Source organism: Corylus avellana, chromosome 6, assembly GCF_965113065.1.
Source record: "Corylus avellana chromosome 6, dhCorAvel1.hap1.2, whole genome shotgun sequence".
NCBI classification, from domain to species: domain Eukaryota; kingdom Viridiplantae; phylum Streptophyta; class Magnoliopsida; order Fagales; family Betulaceae; genus Corylus; species Corylus avellana.
The window spans coordinates 17,093,427-17,113,620 of record NC_142495.1 but is presented as its reverse complement, the minus strand read 5'-3'; the positions used below and the strand labels follow the sequence as shown (position 1 = coordinate 17,113,620).

Sequence of the window (20,194 nt, the reverse complement as noted above, 5' to 3'; positions counted from 1 at the left end):
CGACTAGCCTAGGTGTTTTGTGGCGAGAACCGATCCATTGTTGTGATCGATGTATCCGACCGGCCTTGGTGTTTTGCGACAAGAACCGATCTCAAGTTGTTATTGATCGATGTATCCGACCGGCCTTAGATTCTCTGGCAAGAACCGATCCAATGTTGTGATCGATTTATCCAATCGGCCTTGGTGTTTTGCGGCGAGATCCAATCAAATCATGGTTGTTCAAGTTTCCGACATGTTTTCGACCGGCGTTGAAGTTTTATTTAATTATCTTATTTGTATTGTGTACTCCAAGCTGTTCCAGCTTGAGGGGTAATGTTAGAGTATGTTTTTCTAGTTGTTTTTATCATTTGCTTGTTTCTTCCAAGCTGGATTCATATGATGTATATGCTCCAGCTTGAGGGAGAGTGTTAGAAGAGATATTAGGGTTTGAGTCATTAGGGTTTCAAGGGTAATTTGGTCTTTGTGTCAGTAGAGTTTAGCCTATATATTTAGTTGTTTGTATTAAGTTTAATAAGTTGAATAATATAATAGCTTCCGTCTTTTATGTCTAAGCCGTTCATACAAGCTATAACAGAGATCATGATACTCTTTCGGTAACAATAGGCTTTTGTCAAAGGAATATTTGATGGTTTATTACCTCTACTGTGAATTTGCAGACTGCTTGGAAAAGGATGTAATAGCTGAATCAGAAGATAGAAGTCAAGTTCAAGAAGTTCTGTGTGGCACATCTAGCGATATTTCTAATGTCCAGCATGTCATAAAGGCATCAGATAGAGTGACTGAAATAACTAACTCGACTATCAGTTCTAGCATATTTCAGGATAATGGTGAATAGATAGTCTTTTAGGGAGAATCAGAGCTTTCTACAGAAAAGCATTCAATTTCAGTGGAGATGAGATGTTAAAGTTCCCATTTTTGTTTCTTCTTCTTCTCCTTCATATTTCATCTATCTATATGCACTTATGTTTATCAGAGTCATTTGTTAAATATAGTTATGCAGAAAAATAAAAACACAATTATGCAAAAAAATAAGATTTGAAAATTCTGCAGCAGTTAATCACAATCTAACCAAAAGATTATCAATCATCATTCTATCACCGCAAAGATTTGTTGATGACGTGGAAACCATTTGATCAGTACATTAAAGGTAAAACACTTTAGGGTAGTCAAACTCAGGATTTTAATTTTTTTCTATTACCCCGTTCCGTTAAATTTTGTCAAAAGTTACAAAATATCCCTTTTTTATATATATAAAAAATAAAATTAAAAATATAAACAAAAATAAAATAAAAAACAGGTATTTCGAGAATTTTGAGCATATTAATGGCAATGGGTGCAAGTCTTAATAATATTGCAGTGAAATAAAAGAAAATGAAAATTGTAGGTAAGCTATCAGTGAGCCACATGTACCTTGTTTGAATGTGATGAGTTACGACATGGACATCTTTTCTAATTACAAGAGTTGTTCCTAAATTTATGGACCCCTTCAGGCACAGGTCTGCCCCATTAATGTCCCCATTCAAGATTTAGCTAAGTTGGGTGAATCAACTTTCTTTCTTTGGGTTAAATAAAGGATGACGTCAAACTTCAAAATAGACAATTGCTAACAACTTTTATGGGGCAATTAAGTGGAGTGGGTAATTATTTTCAAAACAAAGAGCATTCACATTCAGCTCAGTAAACTAGTCAAGAGTTTGTTTTGAAGTTATAGTACTCAACAACTTTGTTGAGCGCTATAGCTTAACAATGTATAATTTTATTAATAAAAAAACCATTTAATCATCTCTCCTCTAATTAAAAATTATTTAAACTTCTCTCTCATTCCTCGTAGAACTACATAAAGAATAAAAAATAATAAAAATATTAAATATTAAATAAAATATTAAAATTTGATAGTTAAAATGTTGAGCCGGATGTAGGTACTTTAAAAAAGTTGATAGCTAAAATAGAAAAAAAAAAAAAGATATTTTGACTAAATTTAGTTAAACTTTTATTGAGCCGGATATGAATACTTAATACTAAAAGATTATCTCATTTTGTTACACTTTATTAAAGTGAGGGAATCTATGGTCCGCTGGACAATGGACTTGGAAGGTAATTTTTGGTTTGGAATTGATTGATGTTATATAAAGTAGATAAAAATTTAGAATTTTTTGTATGAAAAAAGTGAAAAAGTTATGTTTTGTGGTGAGTTTTTTATTTGAATAGTAATAAAAAGTGATTAATTTGATATGAAAAATAAGAATGTGAGGAAGTTGAAAAAAAGTGAGTCTTGGGAAAGTTCATTGCTAAACAGAACCTAATTACTCAAGAAAATATGAATTGCTAGATATGTTGAGAGAGTGAGAATTCACATTCCCTTACACTTGGAGAGTTTTCATCTTTTTGTAAATGATAAAAATGGTCACATTCCTTCTAAGCAAGTTTTATTTTGAAATTTTAAATGTTAATAATTTCTTATTTTCAGTGCAAAAGAAAAAATAATAATAATAAACTACATGAAATATTTAATTTAGGAAGATATGTTCACGGTTTAAAAAAAAAAAAAAAAAAAAAATTGAAGTTTTTCAGTTGAAAAAATATATATATAATGTAAAAACAAATTATAAACTAGGTCATTTTATTAACCACAAAAATTAAGCATACTAAAACTAAAGCTTACATTACAAGCTACTGAAAATGATCTCCTTGAAGCTTCTTTTCCACCCACGATGGCGACAAAACTGGACTCATCTCGAACTCCACAGTTTCTCTATGCTGCTGATCTGATTTCAATGGCTCCTCCAAGTTATCCTTGTCAGCAGGATATATCTTGACCCGCCATACCTTCAATGTTTGATCAAAGCTTGCACTGTAAATCAGCAAACACTTGACCAAATTATCAGACTCCAAAGAAGCAGCCAAGCATCTCACTGGCCCATGATGTCCTTCCACGACAGAAAGACACGAATGCAAGCAGTTTCCTTCCTCTCTCCTCCAAATCCTGATGGTTGAATCCTCTGAGCCACTAAACACTATGTCTCCTACGGCTACCAAGCAAAGCACAGCAAAATGGTGGCCTTGAAGAAACCCTCCATGGTTATATCTACCCGACAGCTTTTCCTTCTCCCAGAAGTTTATCAGCCCATCCGACGACCCAGAGTAGAGCAAGCAGGTGCCTGCTGACATGTTCAACGCCAGAGCATTAACAGGGGAGAGTTGAAACTTGAGGGTCATGGTGAGAATGTGGGAGTTTTCTCCAAATACCCTTCTCCAGATCTTCACTGAGCCGTCGGATGAGCAAGTGAAAACGCAGCCATCCTGCTCGTTGATGACAATTGCATTGACATGGCCGTCGTGGGCAACAAAGGAATCCACACATTGCCTGTCGGAGACATTCCACGCCTTGACGGTTTTGTCCCAGGAACCTGTGTACAGAAGCTTTTCTTCATGGTTGTAAGCAAGACATGAGATGATGTTCTTGTGCTGAGAGTTGCTCTTTCTTGAAAACATGTAAAATGGGTTTCTTTGAGGCAATGTCGTAATCTTCTTGGGTCTGAAATTTTCAGTGATGGACACATTCCATATGCGGATTTTGCAGTCACTGTGTGTGGTGAAGAGCATTCTCCCGTAGGACAGGAGGGCGCGAACTTGGCCGGAACTAGCCCTTATGTAGCCGATTTCGGTGCAGTCCGGCTGCTTCCAGACGTGGATGCGGCGGCTCTCGGAGCCGGTGAAAAGAAAATCTTTAGTGAGTGCGATGGAGAAGATGTTACCTTCACGGCGGTGGAGAGAGGCGATGCAATGGTAAAGAAGGGGTTGAGAGGGAGATGTGCGGATGGGGGAGAGCGCCCAGGGTGTCTCGGGGCTCATAGGGTGAAGTGGGATTGATGTTGCTGAAGCAGAAGATGGCCTTGGAGAAGAAAACTGGATGATGTTCGGCTCAGATGAATTCGAATGAGCGCCGCCGCCGCTATAGGAGACTACTCTTCTTGGTATATTGATGTTCTTCCTTTCTTCATCTGTGAAGCTTCTTAGGTCCATGACCAAAGAGAAGGGTGCAGATAATTGTGCTGTAAAAACTGATGGATCAATGGCTCTTTTGCTTTGTATCAACTTCAATGTTCGGGGCTGTCTAAACTCTAAAGGGACCAGTTAATTAAGGCTCTTTACAAAGGCATTCAAATTTACATAACTAATTTACTTTCATCTATTAAAATAAAAAAATAAGTAATAAACATTAATTAATTAATATGATGTTGGTGAATGTTGCTTAGCTCACAATTTTCATTCTTCTTTTCTTTACAAGAAATCTATGCTTAATTAATTAATGAGATGGTTGTTGGCTACCATTCTTACTTTTGCATACTAGTATATGTATACAGTTTCGGGTATGGTGTGAACACTTTCTTCTAAGCCTCTTCACTCCAGGTTTTTTGCGCTTCCCAATGCGTCTGCAACACAACGAACAATTAAGAGAACTTGCCAGAATGTTCCGGCAAATTTTTCTCCAATGCCTAAATTAGTTCATTTGATTCAAGCATATGCTCAAAACCCAAATTATCTATTCTATCCTTTCTACATGGTGTAAGGGCCAATTTGTAGGCTGGGTTGTAGAGTTAGACTTGAACTAGGTCTCTTTCTTCAAATTGATGTAAGAATGCTTCTTTCTAATTCGGCTACAACCATAGTCAGATTCTCAGCGTTGTCCTGATGGCCACATCCTCACCGGTTATCTTTCTAGTATTTCTCCCGCTGAGAGTTATCTTTGTGATTCCCCCCCTCTTGACGACCATGACCATTTGAGCGATTACTTAATTTAGAGTCATGATTGAGAGAACGCGGCGTGCTTAGCACGCTGTGAAGGAAAATTTTTTTTTTTAATATTTTAATGCAAAAAAAAAAATAAATAAATAAATTTGCACTGGCGTGCTTTGCACGCCTCGTGCCCTTTTGTTTCACCCCTTAATTTATCAACCTTCTTCTCCCATATGTATGTCCCGGTTGACCTCCGAATGAGATTGCGCCAAGATCTGACATAAAAGATCCTCGTTCCATGGGGTCAAATTGGCTATTTGAGCTTCCAACGCCGCTATGCGTTCTTGATCTTCGCCGCCTTGTTGAGACGGGGGGTGTTGTTGATTGGCTTGGAGTACCGACTCCCCCTGAGTGCCCCTCTACTAGTTGCTGTAATTTTGTAGGTGTTTGCTGCAATTTTGTTGCACTTTTGCAAAAGTTGTTTTCTAGGTTTCTATTTGATCGTTTGTTAAAGATAGAAAGAGATGGTTTTAATTGTTTAATCAATACTTTAGCAATTTATTCATTAAAAAAAAAAAAAAAAATTGTTAGATACTTTTATACATTGCCTACACAACTTTTTCCTTGTCATACTTAAATATTAAGTATGGAGTAATTTAGTATAGGTTCTTAGAGGAAATCTCGAACTCTTGATTTAAATAAACTTAAAAACGTCGCAAAACAACTCAAAAGACCCCTAAATTCTTAGTGGCCGAAAGACCCCAAAGTACAAAACAACTTACATGCGATTAAATATTAGTAAGACTTAAGAGCTGCCTCTGCCCACCACATCAATTTTCTCCTTTCCTTGCCAAACCCAACATGCTTCAAAAGTCCTTGAGTTTTTGTTGGTTAAAATTCTTCTGTTTTTTTTTTTTTTTTTTTTCTTTCTCTATTTGAAGCAAAAATATTAACAAATAATTTAAGTAAATACTATTTTGAAAATTATAAAAAATAATTTTCACCTGTATATAGTATCAAAACCTTTTTTAAAAGAAAAGTAAAAAATACTTTTCAAAACACATTAACCTTAGCTCTGAAAATTGCTTTCACTATTAAAGCTATATGTATATATGTTGCTGCAACACAATCCAAGAAGGGCCCGATCGAGCACTAGAATCCCATGGAAATGATGGGACAAGGCATTGCATTTAATTGGATCACTCAAACCCACAACAACTACATAGCCATACTGGTATTATTCCTGATGCCCGTACTAGGGATTAAGCTTTTCCACTTGTGTCTCCATCGACAGGTGGGTTTTCTGGGTCTCCACTCCTGCCTTTTCCAATTCACAATCAAATGTTTGAGAACAAAAACAATCTTAATTGCCTCCTCTAAACCCATACTGGGACCTTTCCGTTTTTTTGCCAACCCCAACCATATTGAAACTACAATAAATGTAGGAAATTTACGTCTACAACTACAAAACTAACCAAACCAATGCTCATCTCAGACTCTTCATCCAGGCCATAAAGGAGAGAAGAAAAAAAAAACAAAACAAAACAAAGATTTAATTTAAGGACTCCTTCCTACTCCTAACCTACCCTTACTTCTACTCGATCAACAAGCCATTATTAATTGGGCTTCATCAACAGGCCCAAGCTAGCTATTAAGCTGCTGTCTCTTTTGTTTTTTGTTTTTTTTTTTTTTTTTTTCTTACTAATTTTAGATACCCTTTTAGGTGGCGAGATCAATCCAAAAAAAAAAAAAATCACAATTGGAGTTGTCTCTTTTTCATTGAAACTGAACCAACAGATTCACTTGAAAGCCCAATAATCACTGCTGAGGGCTAGTTTTTAATACTATTGGCCCACGAGGTACGAGCCCATCGAGCCGAAAGAGCCCAACCTTAGTGATGCAACAGTCTTGCCCCAACCCAAGATATCAACAAAACGGTCCACCATGTTATATGTTATATATGGTTGGAAGATTGCAACCCAGCTGAAATGGTACTTCTGAAAGTCTTCGATGCAGGCACCACTGCTAAAAACTCTTGGACTCTGAGTCCATCCTTTATTATCTCTGGAAGGTTGCCGATAGGCCAGGGTCGATCACCTATCTCATATCTTATTGAAGAGTCGATGACTCACTTTGAGTAGGCAAGATCGATCGCCCATCTTATATTATCTTGAGAGAAAGTCAGACAACCGGGCCAAGGTCAATCATCTACCCATGTAACAGATCTAATAATTTGTATATGAAATGGAATTGAACTATCATAAATGAAAATTGGGATGAAAGAACTGAAATTATTGTATTAACAAAATAGACATTCGAGGTGCCTGGCCTCCATTGAGTATTCGAGAACTCCTCATCCTTTTACCAAATAAGCTGATTACATCTTCCATGCCTAAAAGCATTAGCCTATGGATCATACCAACTATAATATGGTAAGACCCATTACAACTCAAAGGTCGAAGGCCCACTAACCTTCCAAGGCCAAAAGCCCATTAACCTAATATACCCATTACAATCCCATATCTCTTCGGAAGGTCCCTCACCGACCCTGAGCAGTGAGCACACCTACACAACCAGCCAACTTTACTCTGACACACACATAATGCTAATTCACTGAACAAAGTCCTACACAACCAGGCAACTTTCCTCAGTCCCAAGAGGACAGAAGAATGATCATACACACAAACAGTGGATATCTAAAATCACCCTTTACTCAAAAAAATAAAATAAAAAAAAGAAGCACACATAATTACAAAGTGGTCAAACAATATTTAAGAGGATTAATTAATGAACCAACAGGCCAAAAGATTATTATTAGGGAAAAATTATAGTTTATCTCCTTGAAGTTTCAGAAATTTTTCAATTTTAATTTCAAAGTTCAAAAATTGACAATTTAAACCTTCCGTTACTAATTTCCGTTAAATTGGACCGAAATTTTTTTAAAAAAAAAGTCTGAGGATAATGATGTAATTTTATAAATTTCCGTTCATTTAGACGAAAAAATTATACGAAGGATTTAAATTGCCAATTTTTAAAACTTTAGAGAGTAGATTACAAATTTTTGACTTTAAAGTTAAAATTAAAAAATTCCTAAAATTTGAGAGGATAAACTCCATTTTCTCCTTATTATTAAGTTTCCTCTTCATGCCTTACAAAGGAAAAGTCATCAATCCTATCCACTGATTTTTCAAAATGCCACAACTTCTTGACAATATGGTCGGTGGCGTTTGTGGCCCATTGAGAGCAATCTTATTGCCGCCCAGGTCCCTTTCCTTTATCCATTATAATTTCCACCTCTTTCTCATGTCACTCACTCAAGCTACTCACATGCTGGAATCATTGATGAGCTTCCCGACAATTCTATTAAAGCATGTTACTGATGACAGCTAAGGGTATCTGATTGGCCTCATATGGGTCTACATTTTCCATTCCATAATTTATATATATTCCAAACAAATATATACTACGACAATAACATTACAATATGAACCACCCCATAATAATTATAAAAAACCACCTCAAATAAACCATATATTATCACATCTCTCTTACTCAACTATATATATAGTCTCTATATATATATATGATGGGAATATATGAGAGCTAGCTAGAAAGGGCATTTGTGTTATCTCAACTCCCAAGCACTACCTACTTAATTACTTCTCAATGGCCAGGATCGCCTTTGGAAGATTTGATGATTCCTTTAGTTTGGGCTCTTTCAAGGCTTATCTTGCAGAGTTCATCTCAACCTTGCTCTTTGTTTTTGCTGGTGTTGGCTCCGCCATATCTTACAGTTACTCCTCCTCTCTGTTTTTTTCCATTTTTTATTTTAGTTATTACCCTTATGCCAATAAAGCTATGGCCTTACAAATTTAATTAATATTTCTCTTTTTTGTGTGTGGGGGTGACAGATAAGTTGACATCGAATGCGGCACTTGATCCATCGGGGCTAGTAGCCATTGCAATATGCCATGGTTTTGCTCTGTTTGTTGCAGTCTCTGTGGGTGCCAACATCTCCGGTGGCCATGTCAACCCAGCTGTCACCTTCGGATTGGCTCTTGGTGGCCAAATCACACTCCTTACTAGCCTCTTCTACTGGATTGCCCAGCTTCTTGGCTCCATTGCCGCATGCTTCCTCCTCAAGGCTGTCACTGGCCTGGTAACTTCAATATATATATGATTTAACCTTTTTTTTTTTCTAAAAAATGTAAAATTAATTAATTGTGCATTTTTCAGGCAATTCCCACCCATAGCGTGGCGGCAGGAGTGGGAGCCATTGAAGGAGTGGTGATGGAGATAATCATCACCTTCGCCTTGGTTTACACGGTGTATGCAACGGCAGCCGACCCCAAGAAGGGTTCACTTGGCACAATAGCCCCAATCGCCATTGGTTTCATTGTCGGTGCAAACATCCTGGCCGCCGGCCCATTCTCCGGCGGATCCATGAACCCGGCCCGGTCATTTGGGCCTGCTGTGGCCAGCGGTGACTTCCATGACAACTGGATCTACTGGGTTGGGCCTCTCGTTGGTGGTGGGCTTGCTGGGCTTATATATGCCAATGTCTTCATGTTCTCTCACCATGCACCTCTGCCCAATGACTTCTGATCATTTCCTTCTAAATCCTTTGTCTTCTCTATCTCACTCCATATGTCTTTCTATTCTAATAAAGGGGGATAAGCAATTTTTGCTCTTCTTTCCTTTTTCTTTTTCTTTTTTTTTTTAGTTTTTATTTATTTTAGGTTGGTCTTGTTTAATTTGTCCTTGTAAAACCTTTGTTGGGTTCAAATGTTGCTTTATGGAAATGGATGAACTTGGTTGATGTTACGTGTATCAATGGTTTTCTCCTTATCGTCTTGTATGTGTTGTGGAGGGGAAGGGAGGGGAGGATGGCCCATCTTTGCAATAATGCAACCACTCCTTTGGACACACGTAAATGATGGCTTCCACTTCTTTTATTTTTTTTTTTAAAAATGAAAATAATTCTTTTACCAACTTTTTTCTTTTGTGTAATTGTGTGTGTTTTATTGTATTGTCTTATTTACACGGCAATGGTAGCCTTTTACATAGCATTATTGATAAGGAAAAGGAATGAAAATACGGTTAAATGCCTTTGAGGTACTTGTGATAAAACATAATATCAAACAATTACTTCGGTTTCAAAAAATATCATATGCCCTTTCAAAATTGTCCATAAAAAATATAATGACAATTTTATCCCTAAAAAAGCGGGCTCCTCTCCATTTCAATTGAGCCATCTCACAAGTAGTACCTATATACATCCAATAAATGCCGAAGATACGTCAAACCAATCAGCAGCAACTGTGCCATTATCCAAAAACTTCGCCATTATCCAAAAACTTCGCACAAATAGTACCTCCCGGTTTAGTTTCCCCCACCTTTATTCTCCTGTATTTACTCAAAAAAAAAAAAAACATATTTCCAAATTAAATGGTGAAGATTTTTCTATATCTTTATTTATTACATCATTATTTTCGAATCAATACCACCCTAAACTACCCAATAATGTCAATGTCCCTAATTTCTATCATTTACTTTGAAAACAATGGTTCAAATCTAAAGAAATTTATTCAGCAGAATATCCAAAGAATTCTAGAGAATTCTGATGTTAAGAAATGTCAATTAAATACACGTTGTTATAGACTTATAGTGTGAACAAAAGATGGTTGGATTCAATGGTGAAATTTCTCTTCAAGAAAGTCACAATAATATTTCCTATTTTATCTGCTTTATAACCATCTTTAATGTGATTTAATGATTTATCATGTAAAATATATAATTGCGCTAATGTTGGGAAAATTCATAATAACGTAAATTTACTTGATTGCAATAAAAAATAAAAATAAAAATAAAAAGGTCTTAGAAAGCTCCTTGAAGGCAGTATTTTTATATCATCTCCTAATGATTTTTTATATATGCACAATGGTTCCAAAACTTAACATTAATGATTAATAGACAAAAAAAAAAAGTTTTATGAGGACTCTGATCCAAACTCTAACTCCAACTCTGACTTGAGATCTGATGGCGATACTCTTTCATAATTCCATTCATGCCCTTTCCATTCAGGTAGCTGTTGGACCACAACCTGCACCAGAGGAAAAAAGAACCCATATTTCATATTTGATAACAAAAATTCTCTAATTAATTTAATTAATGTCTAATTTTCTGGACCATAAAAAGATGTGAAAGAAAGATCACAAACCAGCCCTGTAGAATCTGGTTTACCCACTGTAGTTTGGCAAGCAAGTCTCCAGTTCTTTCGTTTCTGCATGCAAAATTACCCAATGAATATATATATATATATATATATATATATATATATATATATATATAATGTTAGGCCTTGACAACATTAATAACCTGAATAAGCAATAATCGTCAAAAGAAGTAATGTAATAGTCCTAAGAATTATAAAGCATTTCAATTAAACATAATCTGTTAACCCCGCGAAGAGAAAAAACACAGAGGTGTCTTCTTTATAGTTTCTTACGGTCTCCAGTTTGGTGGTTTTGTTTTAGATCTAGTTCTTCATACTCATATCTACTTGTTCCGGCCGGCATCTCCGCTTCCATTGTTTCTACGCCAATTTACCAACGGAGTCTTGCATGCCGAAGCGTGTTTCTCACGCGCCAAAATGTGGATCTCACATGCCAAATCATGTCTTCTCGGGGATGTCTACAATGTCATGTTCCTCTACTACTGCTTCTGGTGGGTTTTGTTGTTTTTAGTTTTTTGCTTTAATTTATTTTTCGTTCTTTTTGTCCTTTCTTTTGAGCTGAGGACGTGAGTTGACTCCTAACCTTTGGACTGAGGAGGATTAGATAGGTGTGGGAGATTATTTTTTCACGGCCGAAAAATAAGTTTTGAAAATTTTGGTTACCCATGTCTTAAATCTAGTATGTCTAGAGCATATATGTTTTATAACTGAAGTTGTACATGGGTTAGCGGAAGCTGATGTCATAGATAGGATTTGATTATAAGAATTTTCTGATTGTATCTATGACTTTGTAATTTCATAACATTTAGTTATGTTTTATCAAAGCTTTATACTCTGTGATGTAAAAGTTTTTTATGCTCTTGATTTTTTATCAAAGAATTTTGAAAATTTCCCTTTTTTTTTTTTTAAAAAAAAAAGGCATTTCAATTATGATTATACTTAGGGTTGTAATTGAATCGAGCCGAGTTGAACTTTAGGATTTTAAGACTGGCTTGTTGACGAAGATGCTTATTCGAGCTGAGTTATGAAATGCGTGTTCAAGACTAGCTCGTTAGACGCTTGGGCAGGCGAGCTCGAGCTCATTGAGAATGCTATTCAAGTCGAGTTGGGCTTAACTCGACCTTGAGTTAAGATATTAAATATTAAGTAACTAGATAATATATTAGTTTATGAACTAACTAGATAGTATGTTAACTAATACACACATATATAGAAATATTAAGTAAGCTATATAACATATATTACTTAATTACTAATCTGCATACTTAAATTTATATAACTAATTTTTAGTATATATATATATATATATATATATATATATGCTATTGAGTTTTCTCGAGCAAGTTAAGTATATATCATTTACTAATCGAGTGGGTTTCTATAGTAACGAGTGAGTTTGTATAGCATCAAGCTAGAATTCGGGTCAAGCTAAACTGAGTGGGTTGTCGAACGAACTAGTTTATTTACAGCCATAATTACACTGATGGTAATTTTGTTAAGAGTGTATTGATTATCTTATATTATGAGATTTGATATTGTAATCAGATTAATTTCATGGTATCAAATATATGATATTACAAGATTTGATTGTAATCTTCTACCTTTTAATTAGATTGTAATATTGTATGAGTAATGCTACAAGTCTCTCATGTGTCTATTCAAGAATGATGCGGCTCTTAAAATCACTATTTAGCTTGTAATTGATAATTATTAAATTTTGATTAAATGATGATTTTAAAAGTCACCTCATTTTAAAGTGGTACAAGAGTGACTTTTCCAATTACTTCATCTACCTTAGTTCTCCTATAAATAGGAGGAGATTGTTATATTGTAAAGGACACCAAAAAAAAAACAAAAAAACAAAATGTAACCCTTTGGGTTTGGGCTTTATCCGATAGACGTAAGTCATAGACCAAACCTATTTTATTTTATTCGGCATTATATTTTTTTTCTTTCAAATTTTTTTATTGTATTAATAATATTGTAAACATAGATAAAATGTTACTAGGCACTAGTACCTTATCTACGTACCTTCTTAGTTAGTTTTTCCTTCTCTTTGTCCGTGCGAGGGTTTAGAAGCTCCTCCCCTTGAATAATCTAAAAATACACCAGAAATCAATCACAATAATATATACATTTGTAAATATAACCAACTGTTTTTTTTTTTTTAATAAAAAAATAATAATAATAATAAATATGGAGATTATGGAAATTAAGCTCACCTCCACCATACACGTCGCACAGGTTCCACCTCCCGCACAATTCAACAGAGGTCTAGCCTGATCAACATATATATTATATATGTAATTATAAATATTAATAAAATAAGATAAATTTAATTAAAGATTATAAAATGAAACTTACGTATGGTCCATACAAATCAATATTAGAATCCAACATTATGTTCCTAAGTTTCTGGCCACCGCATGCTTTTCGAAAATGTACGTCAGGCGTTCCATCCGGTAGCAACACAGACTAAAAAACATTAAGGAATTAACACAAATAATACACGATTTAATTAATTAATTAATCAAAGGTTTGATGTAATTATAATTATTTATTATTTGAACTTACACTGACAAAAGCGAAAGCCACCGCAGGTGGTTCCTCTGCCTCTATGCCTTGGGATTCACCTCCGGTGACTGTGCCGACAGCTCTTATTTTTGAGGTTTTGAAGGTTTTGTGGGAGTTGTTGGTCGTAATGTATTTGATGTTGTTGTTAAAAGAGGCTGAGAAAGAAGATAATGCATAACAAGAAGCAAGTTGGAAAGTTCCCATTTCTGATATTTCAAAGATAAAAAAAAAAAAAAAGAAAAAGAAAAAGAAAAAAAAGAAGCTTCTGTACAAGAAATCCTTCCTTGGTAGTATTATAATGGTGGGTGGTGGTGCTTCTCATTTGTTATCTTATCTGATCTGATCTCCAGAGTCTAGTGTACAAGTTTCAGTGGGCCTATTAACCTCAAAGTCCAGCCAGCACGAGCACTCTATATAAAAACATGGCCCAACTATTATACTAAGACGTTAGAGATCCCTTCTAAAAAAGGAAAAATATATTATAAACCCTATAGAGAAGGGCCCTTGATCCGAAAGAGGAGCGGTTAAGGATCAGGATCGCCCCGGCTATTGGTAGAAAATTGCCAGCCAAATTTTCTTGAAATCCTGGCCTTCAGTATCATCCTGGCCCTTCTTTAATATTTTATTTTATTCTTTTGTTTATATTTTCTTTTTAAACTTTAAATAATATTTTATTATTTGTGAGACACGTAGTGGCTTGTAGACCCTTAGATGATATTGAAGGGTCAGGATTTCAAAAAAATTTGGTTGGCAATTTTCTCCCCATTGCTTGGAATCCTAATCCGTTAGACAAAAGGATGGAACAAAATTGTCTTAATTTTTACACCTTTTTTGCCAAAATAGCTCCTCTAATCCATTTTCCCCTTAATCAGCCTTCCACCTTATGGTTTACGACCCCATGCACCTTCATGATTTTTCACTCTTTAACCCTCATGCATGTGTATAATATGGCATACACATCTATATAATGATGAGAATAACTTTAATCATGATGTGGTATAAATCTATTAATTTATAGCATCCAATACAACTTTGACAGATCAGCTTATTTCACTAAATAGAATAAACACAAAACACTAGGAGCTTGTTTGGCAAACTACAACGCAGCTCCCAACATGCCAACGCACTGTTCCTATTTCAGACCTCATGCAGTGCCATCCTGCAACCAAAGCCCAGCTTTTGACTTGAAACACCTGCAGCCTTGATAAACAAAACATGCAAAATGACCCAAAAGCCCTCAGGTCAGAAATATCCAAAGTGGCTTGACCTTTCTTCTATTCCTCCTCTCCTCTTATTCAACTAAACGGAAAGTCGCAACTTTCTCCCTCTTTTCACACAAGCGGTAGCAGAAACTTCTTGCACTAAAAAAAAAATGTCTTCTTCCTCCCTCGCAATGATACGTCTCCACCTATTTTTTGCTTAACACCATCACCATTTGTGTTTCACCCCCCTTCCTATTTTCGTTATTCTCTTTCTCCTTTCTTCTATTCTTCTTCCAGCACACATCTCGTCCCTGCTCCCTCATGAGAAGCTATGTTCAGATTTTGGTGGAGGGTTAGCCACGACGTACGACTACCACATATTCTTAAAAACATTCAAAAGCCAGTTATGGCTCAGGAGAGCTCCAGACAATCACTGAGGACATCTCCCCGACCAATATCGAAGAGCAAGGTTGGCTTAAAACCATTTCCCTGTCAATAATTTTGGGCTTTTTTATAGTGATTTGCTCTTCTTTGTTCTTATAGTTAATGTGCATGATAAAGATCTATAAAACTAGGCATTTTCAGCTGTGCTCTTTTCGAGAATTTTTTTTTTTTTTTTTTTTAATTAGGCTACTTGTAACATATTTAATGTAAATGTAAATCCAGGGGCGGAGGGAGGGGGTCGCGAGGGTTCAAATGCCTTCCTACACCTCCAAAAATTCCTCCAAGCCGACAATATGGGTCAGCTTGGAGGCATTTTCGAGGTCCCAGCATATATATATATATATTCATCATCCCCCTCCTTTGTTTTGGTATCAGAACCATAAGAGTTCCGATCTCTTTGTTGCCTTGATGTACACCCTGCTCTCTCTTGACCTCCCTGTGTCTCGTCTTGCTTTTGACCTTTCTGAGTATTTACTCCTTGTTAACCTTTCTCTGTGTAGAGCTCCTAGTTGTTGAACGGTAGTCCACCACCCCGCATTACAGTTTGCGAGGTATCTGTAAGTCCCATTGAAAGCCTGGGTTGGCGTGTTAGGGCATGAAGAAGGAACTATGGGTTAGGCCAAGGGTATGTGTGGATAGTTTTGCGTCTAGGAAGGACATGCTTAGGAAGTTTTCCTTGTGAGTGAGTACCTAGGATGAGATTCTGTAAGTTGATGCCCAGTGAATGATTTTGTGTGTAGATTGTGTGTCAAAATGTGGAGATCTAATTCTTCTGTTAGCTCTAGTTCTAGCTTACCACCTGACGTGGTTAATTTTGAACAATTTTTTGTTGAAGGTGATAATGATTTTAAATTTGATAAATGGAACATCCCCAAGCTTTCTGCTTCGGATGTTTACACTACTTCATGGTTGAAATCTTCTTTTAAAATTTCTTATTCTGTTAAAACTATTGAACAAACATTTGCTATATTGGGTAATAATCAAACTATTACCTTGTTTAACAAAAAATTTGTTAATGATTCTCTTGCTAAAGATTACAAATTCTTGCATATTGGTTCTGTTCAAGTTGCAGTCAAGCCATTGACTCGACTTGGTATCAATGCTTCTGTTTTATTATGTTTGCATGATGCTAGATTTGTTGATTTCCGTACCAATATTCTTGGTATGATTCAGTCTTCTCTGTTTAATGGTCCTGTCCATTTTGATGTTTTCCCTAACATTTCTCTTGCTTTAAATGATGTTCATATTCTTAAAGCTTTAACGTTGAATATTCTTACTTCTGGTTATAATATGGAAGAAGGTAGCAGACCTCTTGCTATCATCTACCGTATTTATTACAAATTGATGAAAACAAATCTAGATCCACAAGCTGTGATCAAGAATCCAGGTGAATCTACTTTGTTAATTCAAAGTTCTACTCAAAATGCTAATATTAAAACTCAGAAAATGATTCGATGGGATGAGATTGACCTCCCCAACGAATGGCTTTTGAAAAATGTTACAAAACCTTCTCGAGTAGTGAATGATGCCAGATTGACCTCCCCAACAAATGGCTTTTGGAAAATGTTACAAAACCTTCTCGAGTAGTGAATGATGCCTCTAATCTTGATTACATCCAACAATACATGGATGGATTTGTTAAAATCAATTTTTCTGATTTAGGACTTTCAAGCAGAATTGAAAGACCTCTTTTGTTTAACAAACAAATGAATTCTTTTGCTGGTTCCACAACCACAGAAGGACTCCGACGTTGTGATAAGGATGTTGATGAGTCACTTAACCCTGATTTGAAACTGAAAGAAATTTCTACCGATTCCCAAGTTTCCTCTGCTTATTACTCTACTAGAAATCATCCCCCAATGGATGATGAAGGTGGATCTGTTTCTCCTTCTGCTTCTGATTTTAATGCTCCTCTTCCCCCTGATCTTCCTCATCAGTGTAATGTTATTACTGCTCCTATCAAAGATTTATTTTCTGTTATTGATTGGCCAGCTTTGTCCAAGGATTTTAACTTAAAAGAAAATCGTGATTTACGGCATTCTTACCGTGCCAAATATTCTGAAAAGGAACAAAATCTCATTAAAGTCAAATGGACTAAGATGATGATTGAGTCCCAAACACATATTTTATTTTTTGATTAGCTTCAAAAACATTTCTCTGTCAATAATGTTTTGAATGTTGTCAAAAAGAATTTTGTTAAAGAAGATAAATCTGTTGTCAGATCTTCTCATCCTCCTCTTGAAAATACTCTTCTTGATTGTAATAAAGTTATTATTAAATGTTCCCCTTTCAAAACCCATGGTAAGGATCCTATTGATAACGATAGGAAAATTATCGAGCAAAATAATTTTGTTTCTCAATCTCTTCATATTATAGGACAACAATTAGATCATATTGAAGAGAAAATTCCCTCTCCCTCTACTGATTTAAAAATTTCTTCCATTCCTTCTAAGATTGAAAAACCCCTGATTTCTCTTCCTGATTTAAAGAAATCTTCTGGTTTGAAAACTACTTCTCAAATGAACCTTGAGAAAGTAGATCAATTACTTTCTGAGTTAAAAACCACTCATGCCAGTACCTCTGAACAGAATTTTGCTATTGAAAAAGCTTCTCCTTCTGATTCTGAAATTTCTCATGATTCTACTGATTCTGATATTAAAATTCTTGAAGAAAACTTTGGCAAGATTGACTTGGAGCCAAAACTCCAAAGGATCTTTGACGGATCCAGATCTTTCAATCCTACAAAGAATTTTTATGTGGAAACTTCACTAAGGACCCTCAAACTTTCACCCGTTTTGAAATACCTCCCATGAACTTCAAAATCTCTCAATTTAGTCCCCTGAATTTTCAATTGCTCTCAATTTGAACCCTTCCGTTAGTTTTAGCCGTTAAAAATTCAAAAAAAATACCAAAATATCCCTGATTTTTGTTTTTTTTTGTTTTAAATAAAAAAAACGTTTTAGAAGTTGGAATTTTATACAAAAGTCAGGGGTATAAACGTCATGTGACGTTTAAAATCTGACGGATGGGTCCAAATTGAAAGCAATTGAAAGTTCATGGGACTAAATTGAGAAATTTTGAAGTTCGGGGAGGGTATTTCAAAACGGGTGAAAGTTTGGGGGTCCTTAGTGAAGTTTCCCCAATTTTTATTCAAAACCTACTCCTCCTGATTTACAATTTGAAGAAAGATTTCCCCAACCTCAATCTTTTGTTCTTACTGATAGATTTGGTACTTGTTCTGTTTTGACTAAATCCGAAGAACAAGCTGATGCTAAAATCTCTCTTGAAAATACTTTAGAAAGAGTTTCAAAACAAAAATCCAAAGTATTTACCATCTCAGATTTGAAACTCGAGATTGGTAACATCAAGAAAGAAATAGTTGGCTTGAAAAAGGAAAAGTCCATACCTGTTTCTGATAATGTTAATTTTGTCAACTTAATTAACAAAATCGTTCCTCTCAAATGGTATTCTAAAGTGCATATTATTGTTTCCCCTGATTTTACCCTTGATGTCATCGCTTTGATTTCAACCCATTCAGCCATTTCACCATTGTGATGACGTTTTTGTTTTCTCAAATTCCATTGATGAACATTGGAAACATCGGAAATCGTTTCTAGAAACCATCAAACATAACAGGCTTGTTGTTTCAGCCAAAAAGATCAAACTTTTCCAGGATAAGATTAGATTTCTTGGATTTGATATCTCTAAAGGTCAAATTCGCCCTATTGACAGGGCTATGCAATTTGCTGACAAATTCCCTGATGTTATCTCTGATAGATCCCAACTCCAAAGATTTCTTGGTTCTCTGAATTATATTGCTGATTTCTACAAAGATTTACGGAAGCACTGCAAACCTTTGTTTGACAGGTTGCGGGATCATCCTCCCCCTTGGTCTGATATTCATACTTCTCTTATCAAAGAAATTAAGCTTCATGTCAAAACTCTCTCTTGCTTAGGTATCCCTTCTGATAATTCTTTCAAGATTGTTGATACTGATGCCTCTGAAATTGGATTTGGAGGTATTCTGAAACAGGTTGTCTCTCCAGGATCTCCCCCTGAATATCCTGAACAAATCATTCATTTTTATTCTGGATCCTGGAATAAAGCGCAAATTAATTATAGTACTATTAAAAAAGAAATTCTTTCAGTCGTTTTATGCATTACTAAATTTCAGTCTGATTTACTTAATCAAAAATTTCTTTTACGCATTGATTGGAAATCTGCTAAGTATATTTTGAAAAAGGATGTTGAAAATATTGATTCAAAACATATTTTTGCCAGATGGCAAGCCATTTTAAGCGTTTTTTATTTTGATATTGAATATATTAAAGGTTCTAATAATTCAATCATTGATTTCCTTACTCGTGAATTTTTGCAGAGCCACAATGGCCCGCAAAAAAGGCAAAGATTAACCCCGTTTTAAAACCTGAGCTTTCTATTCCTCATCCCCCTCCTCCTAATACTCCTATTGCTACTCAATTCTCAAGTCTTTCCCCTTTCTACTCTCAAATTTCTCAGTCAAATCCTTCTGCTTTTCGTCATTTCTCTAAACCTGAAACTATGGCTCCCTCTGAGGAACCTAGTCCCCCTTTTGCAAATATTACCATTCCCTTTATTACTCTCCCCTTTTCTCAGTATTTATTTTCTTCTGAAAATCATTCTAAGACTCCAGAGCAGTTGGCTCATTCTTATTTTCCCCCGAATTTTCACTGGATTCCTGAACATCCTTTGAAAGACTTATCATTTTATACTGATATTTTAATCCATACCAATTCTATTCGATTCAGACCACTTTTTAGCAAAACCAAGAATCCTAAAACGATTATTGGCACTATAGCATATTTTGTTAATTTCATCACTATCGATGATTGGAATTCCCATCCTTCCTCTCTAAAACCTTCCTCAAATTCCCACATTCCCTATTCTTATTATGATTATGTTAATGCTTGGTTCCAATTTTTGCTTTTTCCAAAATTCCGAATTTAAACATTTCTGGTTTATC

General features: G+C 35.5%; 3 protein-coding genes across 3 annotated transcripts; 1 reads left to right on the top strand and 2 right to left on the bottom strand.

Annotated features, from left to right (window-relative positions):
* Positions 1–2,637: 2,637 nt before the first annotated feature.
* Positions 2,638–4,042, bottom strand: LOC132188591 (protein JINGUBANG-like). Its single transcript, XM_059603091.2, has one exon. The coding sequence runs from the start codon at positions 4,021–4,023 to the stop codon at positions 2,671–2,673; it is 1,353 nt and encodes a 450-aa protein (XP_059459074.2). The 5' UTR covers positions 4,024–4,042; the 3' UTR covers positions 2,638–2,670.
* Positions 4,043–8,263: 4,221 nt separating this feature from the next.
* Positions 8,264–9,561, top strand: DELTA-TIP (delta tonoplast integral protein). Its single transcript, XM_059600759.2, has 3 exons — positions 8,264–8,530; positions 8,649–8,896; positions 8,974–9,561. Exons 1-3 carry the CDS (start codon positions 8,404–8,406, stop codon positions 9,340–9,342), a joined length of 744 nt encoding a protein of 247 aa, XP_059456742.1. The 5' UTR covers positions 8,264–8,403; the 3' UTR covers positions 9,343–9,561.
* A 1,062-nt stretch (positions 9,562–10,623) lies between these two features.
* Positions 10,624–13,805, bottom strand: PNSB3 (NDH-dependent cyclic electron flow 1). Its single transcript, XM_059601880.2, has 6 exons — positions 13,547–13,805; positions 13,337–13,447; positions 13,195–13,251; positions 13,004–13,069; positions 10,958–11,020; positions 10,624–10,840 (listed from the first exon to the last, which is right to left on the bottom strand). The coding sequence occupies exons 1-6, from the start codon at positions 13,748–13,750 to the stop codon at positions 10,727–10,729; spliced, it is 615 nt and encodes a 204-aa protein (XP_059457863.1). The 5' UTR covers positions 13,751–13,805; the 3' UTR covers positions 10,624–10,726.
* Between the last annotated feature and the right edge of the window lie 6,389 nt (positions 13,806–20,194).

Excerpts from the sequence above, each read along its gene's own strand:
- LOC132188591 (XM_059603091.2), bottom strand. The coding sequence starts at position 4,023 with ATGGACCTAAGAAGCTTCACAGATGAAGAAAGGAAGAACATCAATATA.
- DELTA-TIP (XM_059600759.2), top strand. The coding sequence starts at position 8,404 with ATGGCCAGGATCGCCTTTGGAAGATTTGATGATTCCTTTAGTTTGGGC. Across the intron at positions 8,531-8,648 it reads TGGCTCCGCCATATCTTACA|ATAAGTTGACATCGAATGCG; the intron begins GTTACTCCTCCT and ends TGGGGGTGACAG. Across the intron at positions 8,897-8,973 it reads TCAAGGCTGTCACTGGCCTG|GCAATTCCCACCCATAGCGT; the intron begins GTAACTTCAATA and ends TGCATTTTTCAG.
- PNSB3 (XM_059601880.2), bottom strand. The coding sequence starts at position 13,750 with ATGGGAACTTTCCAACTTGCTTCTTGTTATGCATTATCTTCTTTCTCA. Across the intron at positions 13,448-13,546 it reads TGGCTTTCGCTTTTGTCAGT|TCTGTGTTGCTACCGGATGG; the intron begins GTAAGTTCAAAT and ends AATGTTTTTTAG. Across the intron at positions 10,841-10,957 it reads AACCAGATTCTACAGGGCTG|GTTGTGGTCCAACAGCTACC; the intron begins GTTTGTGATCTT and ends CCTCTGGTGCAG.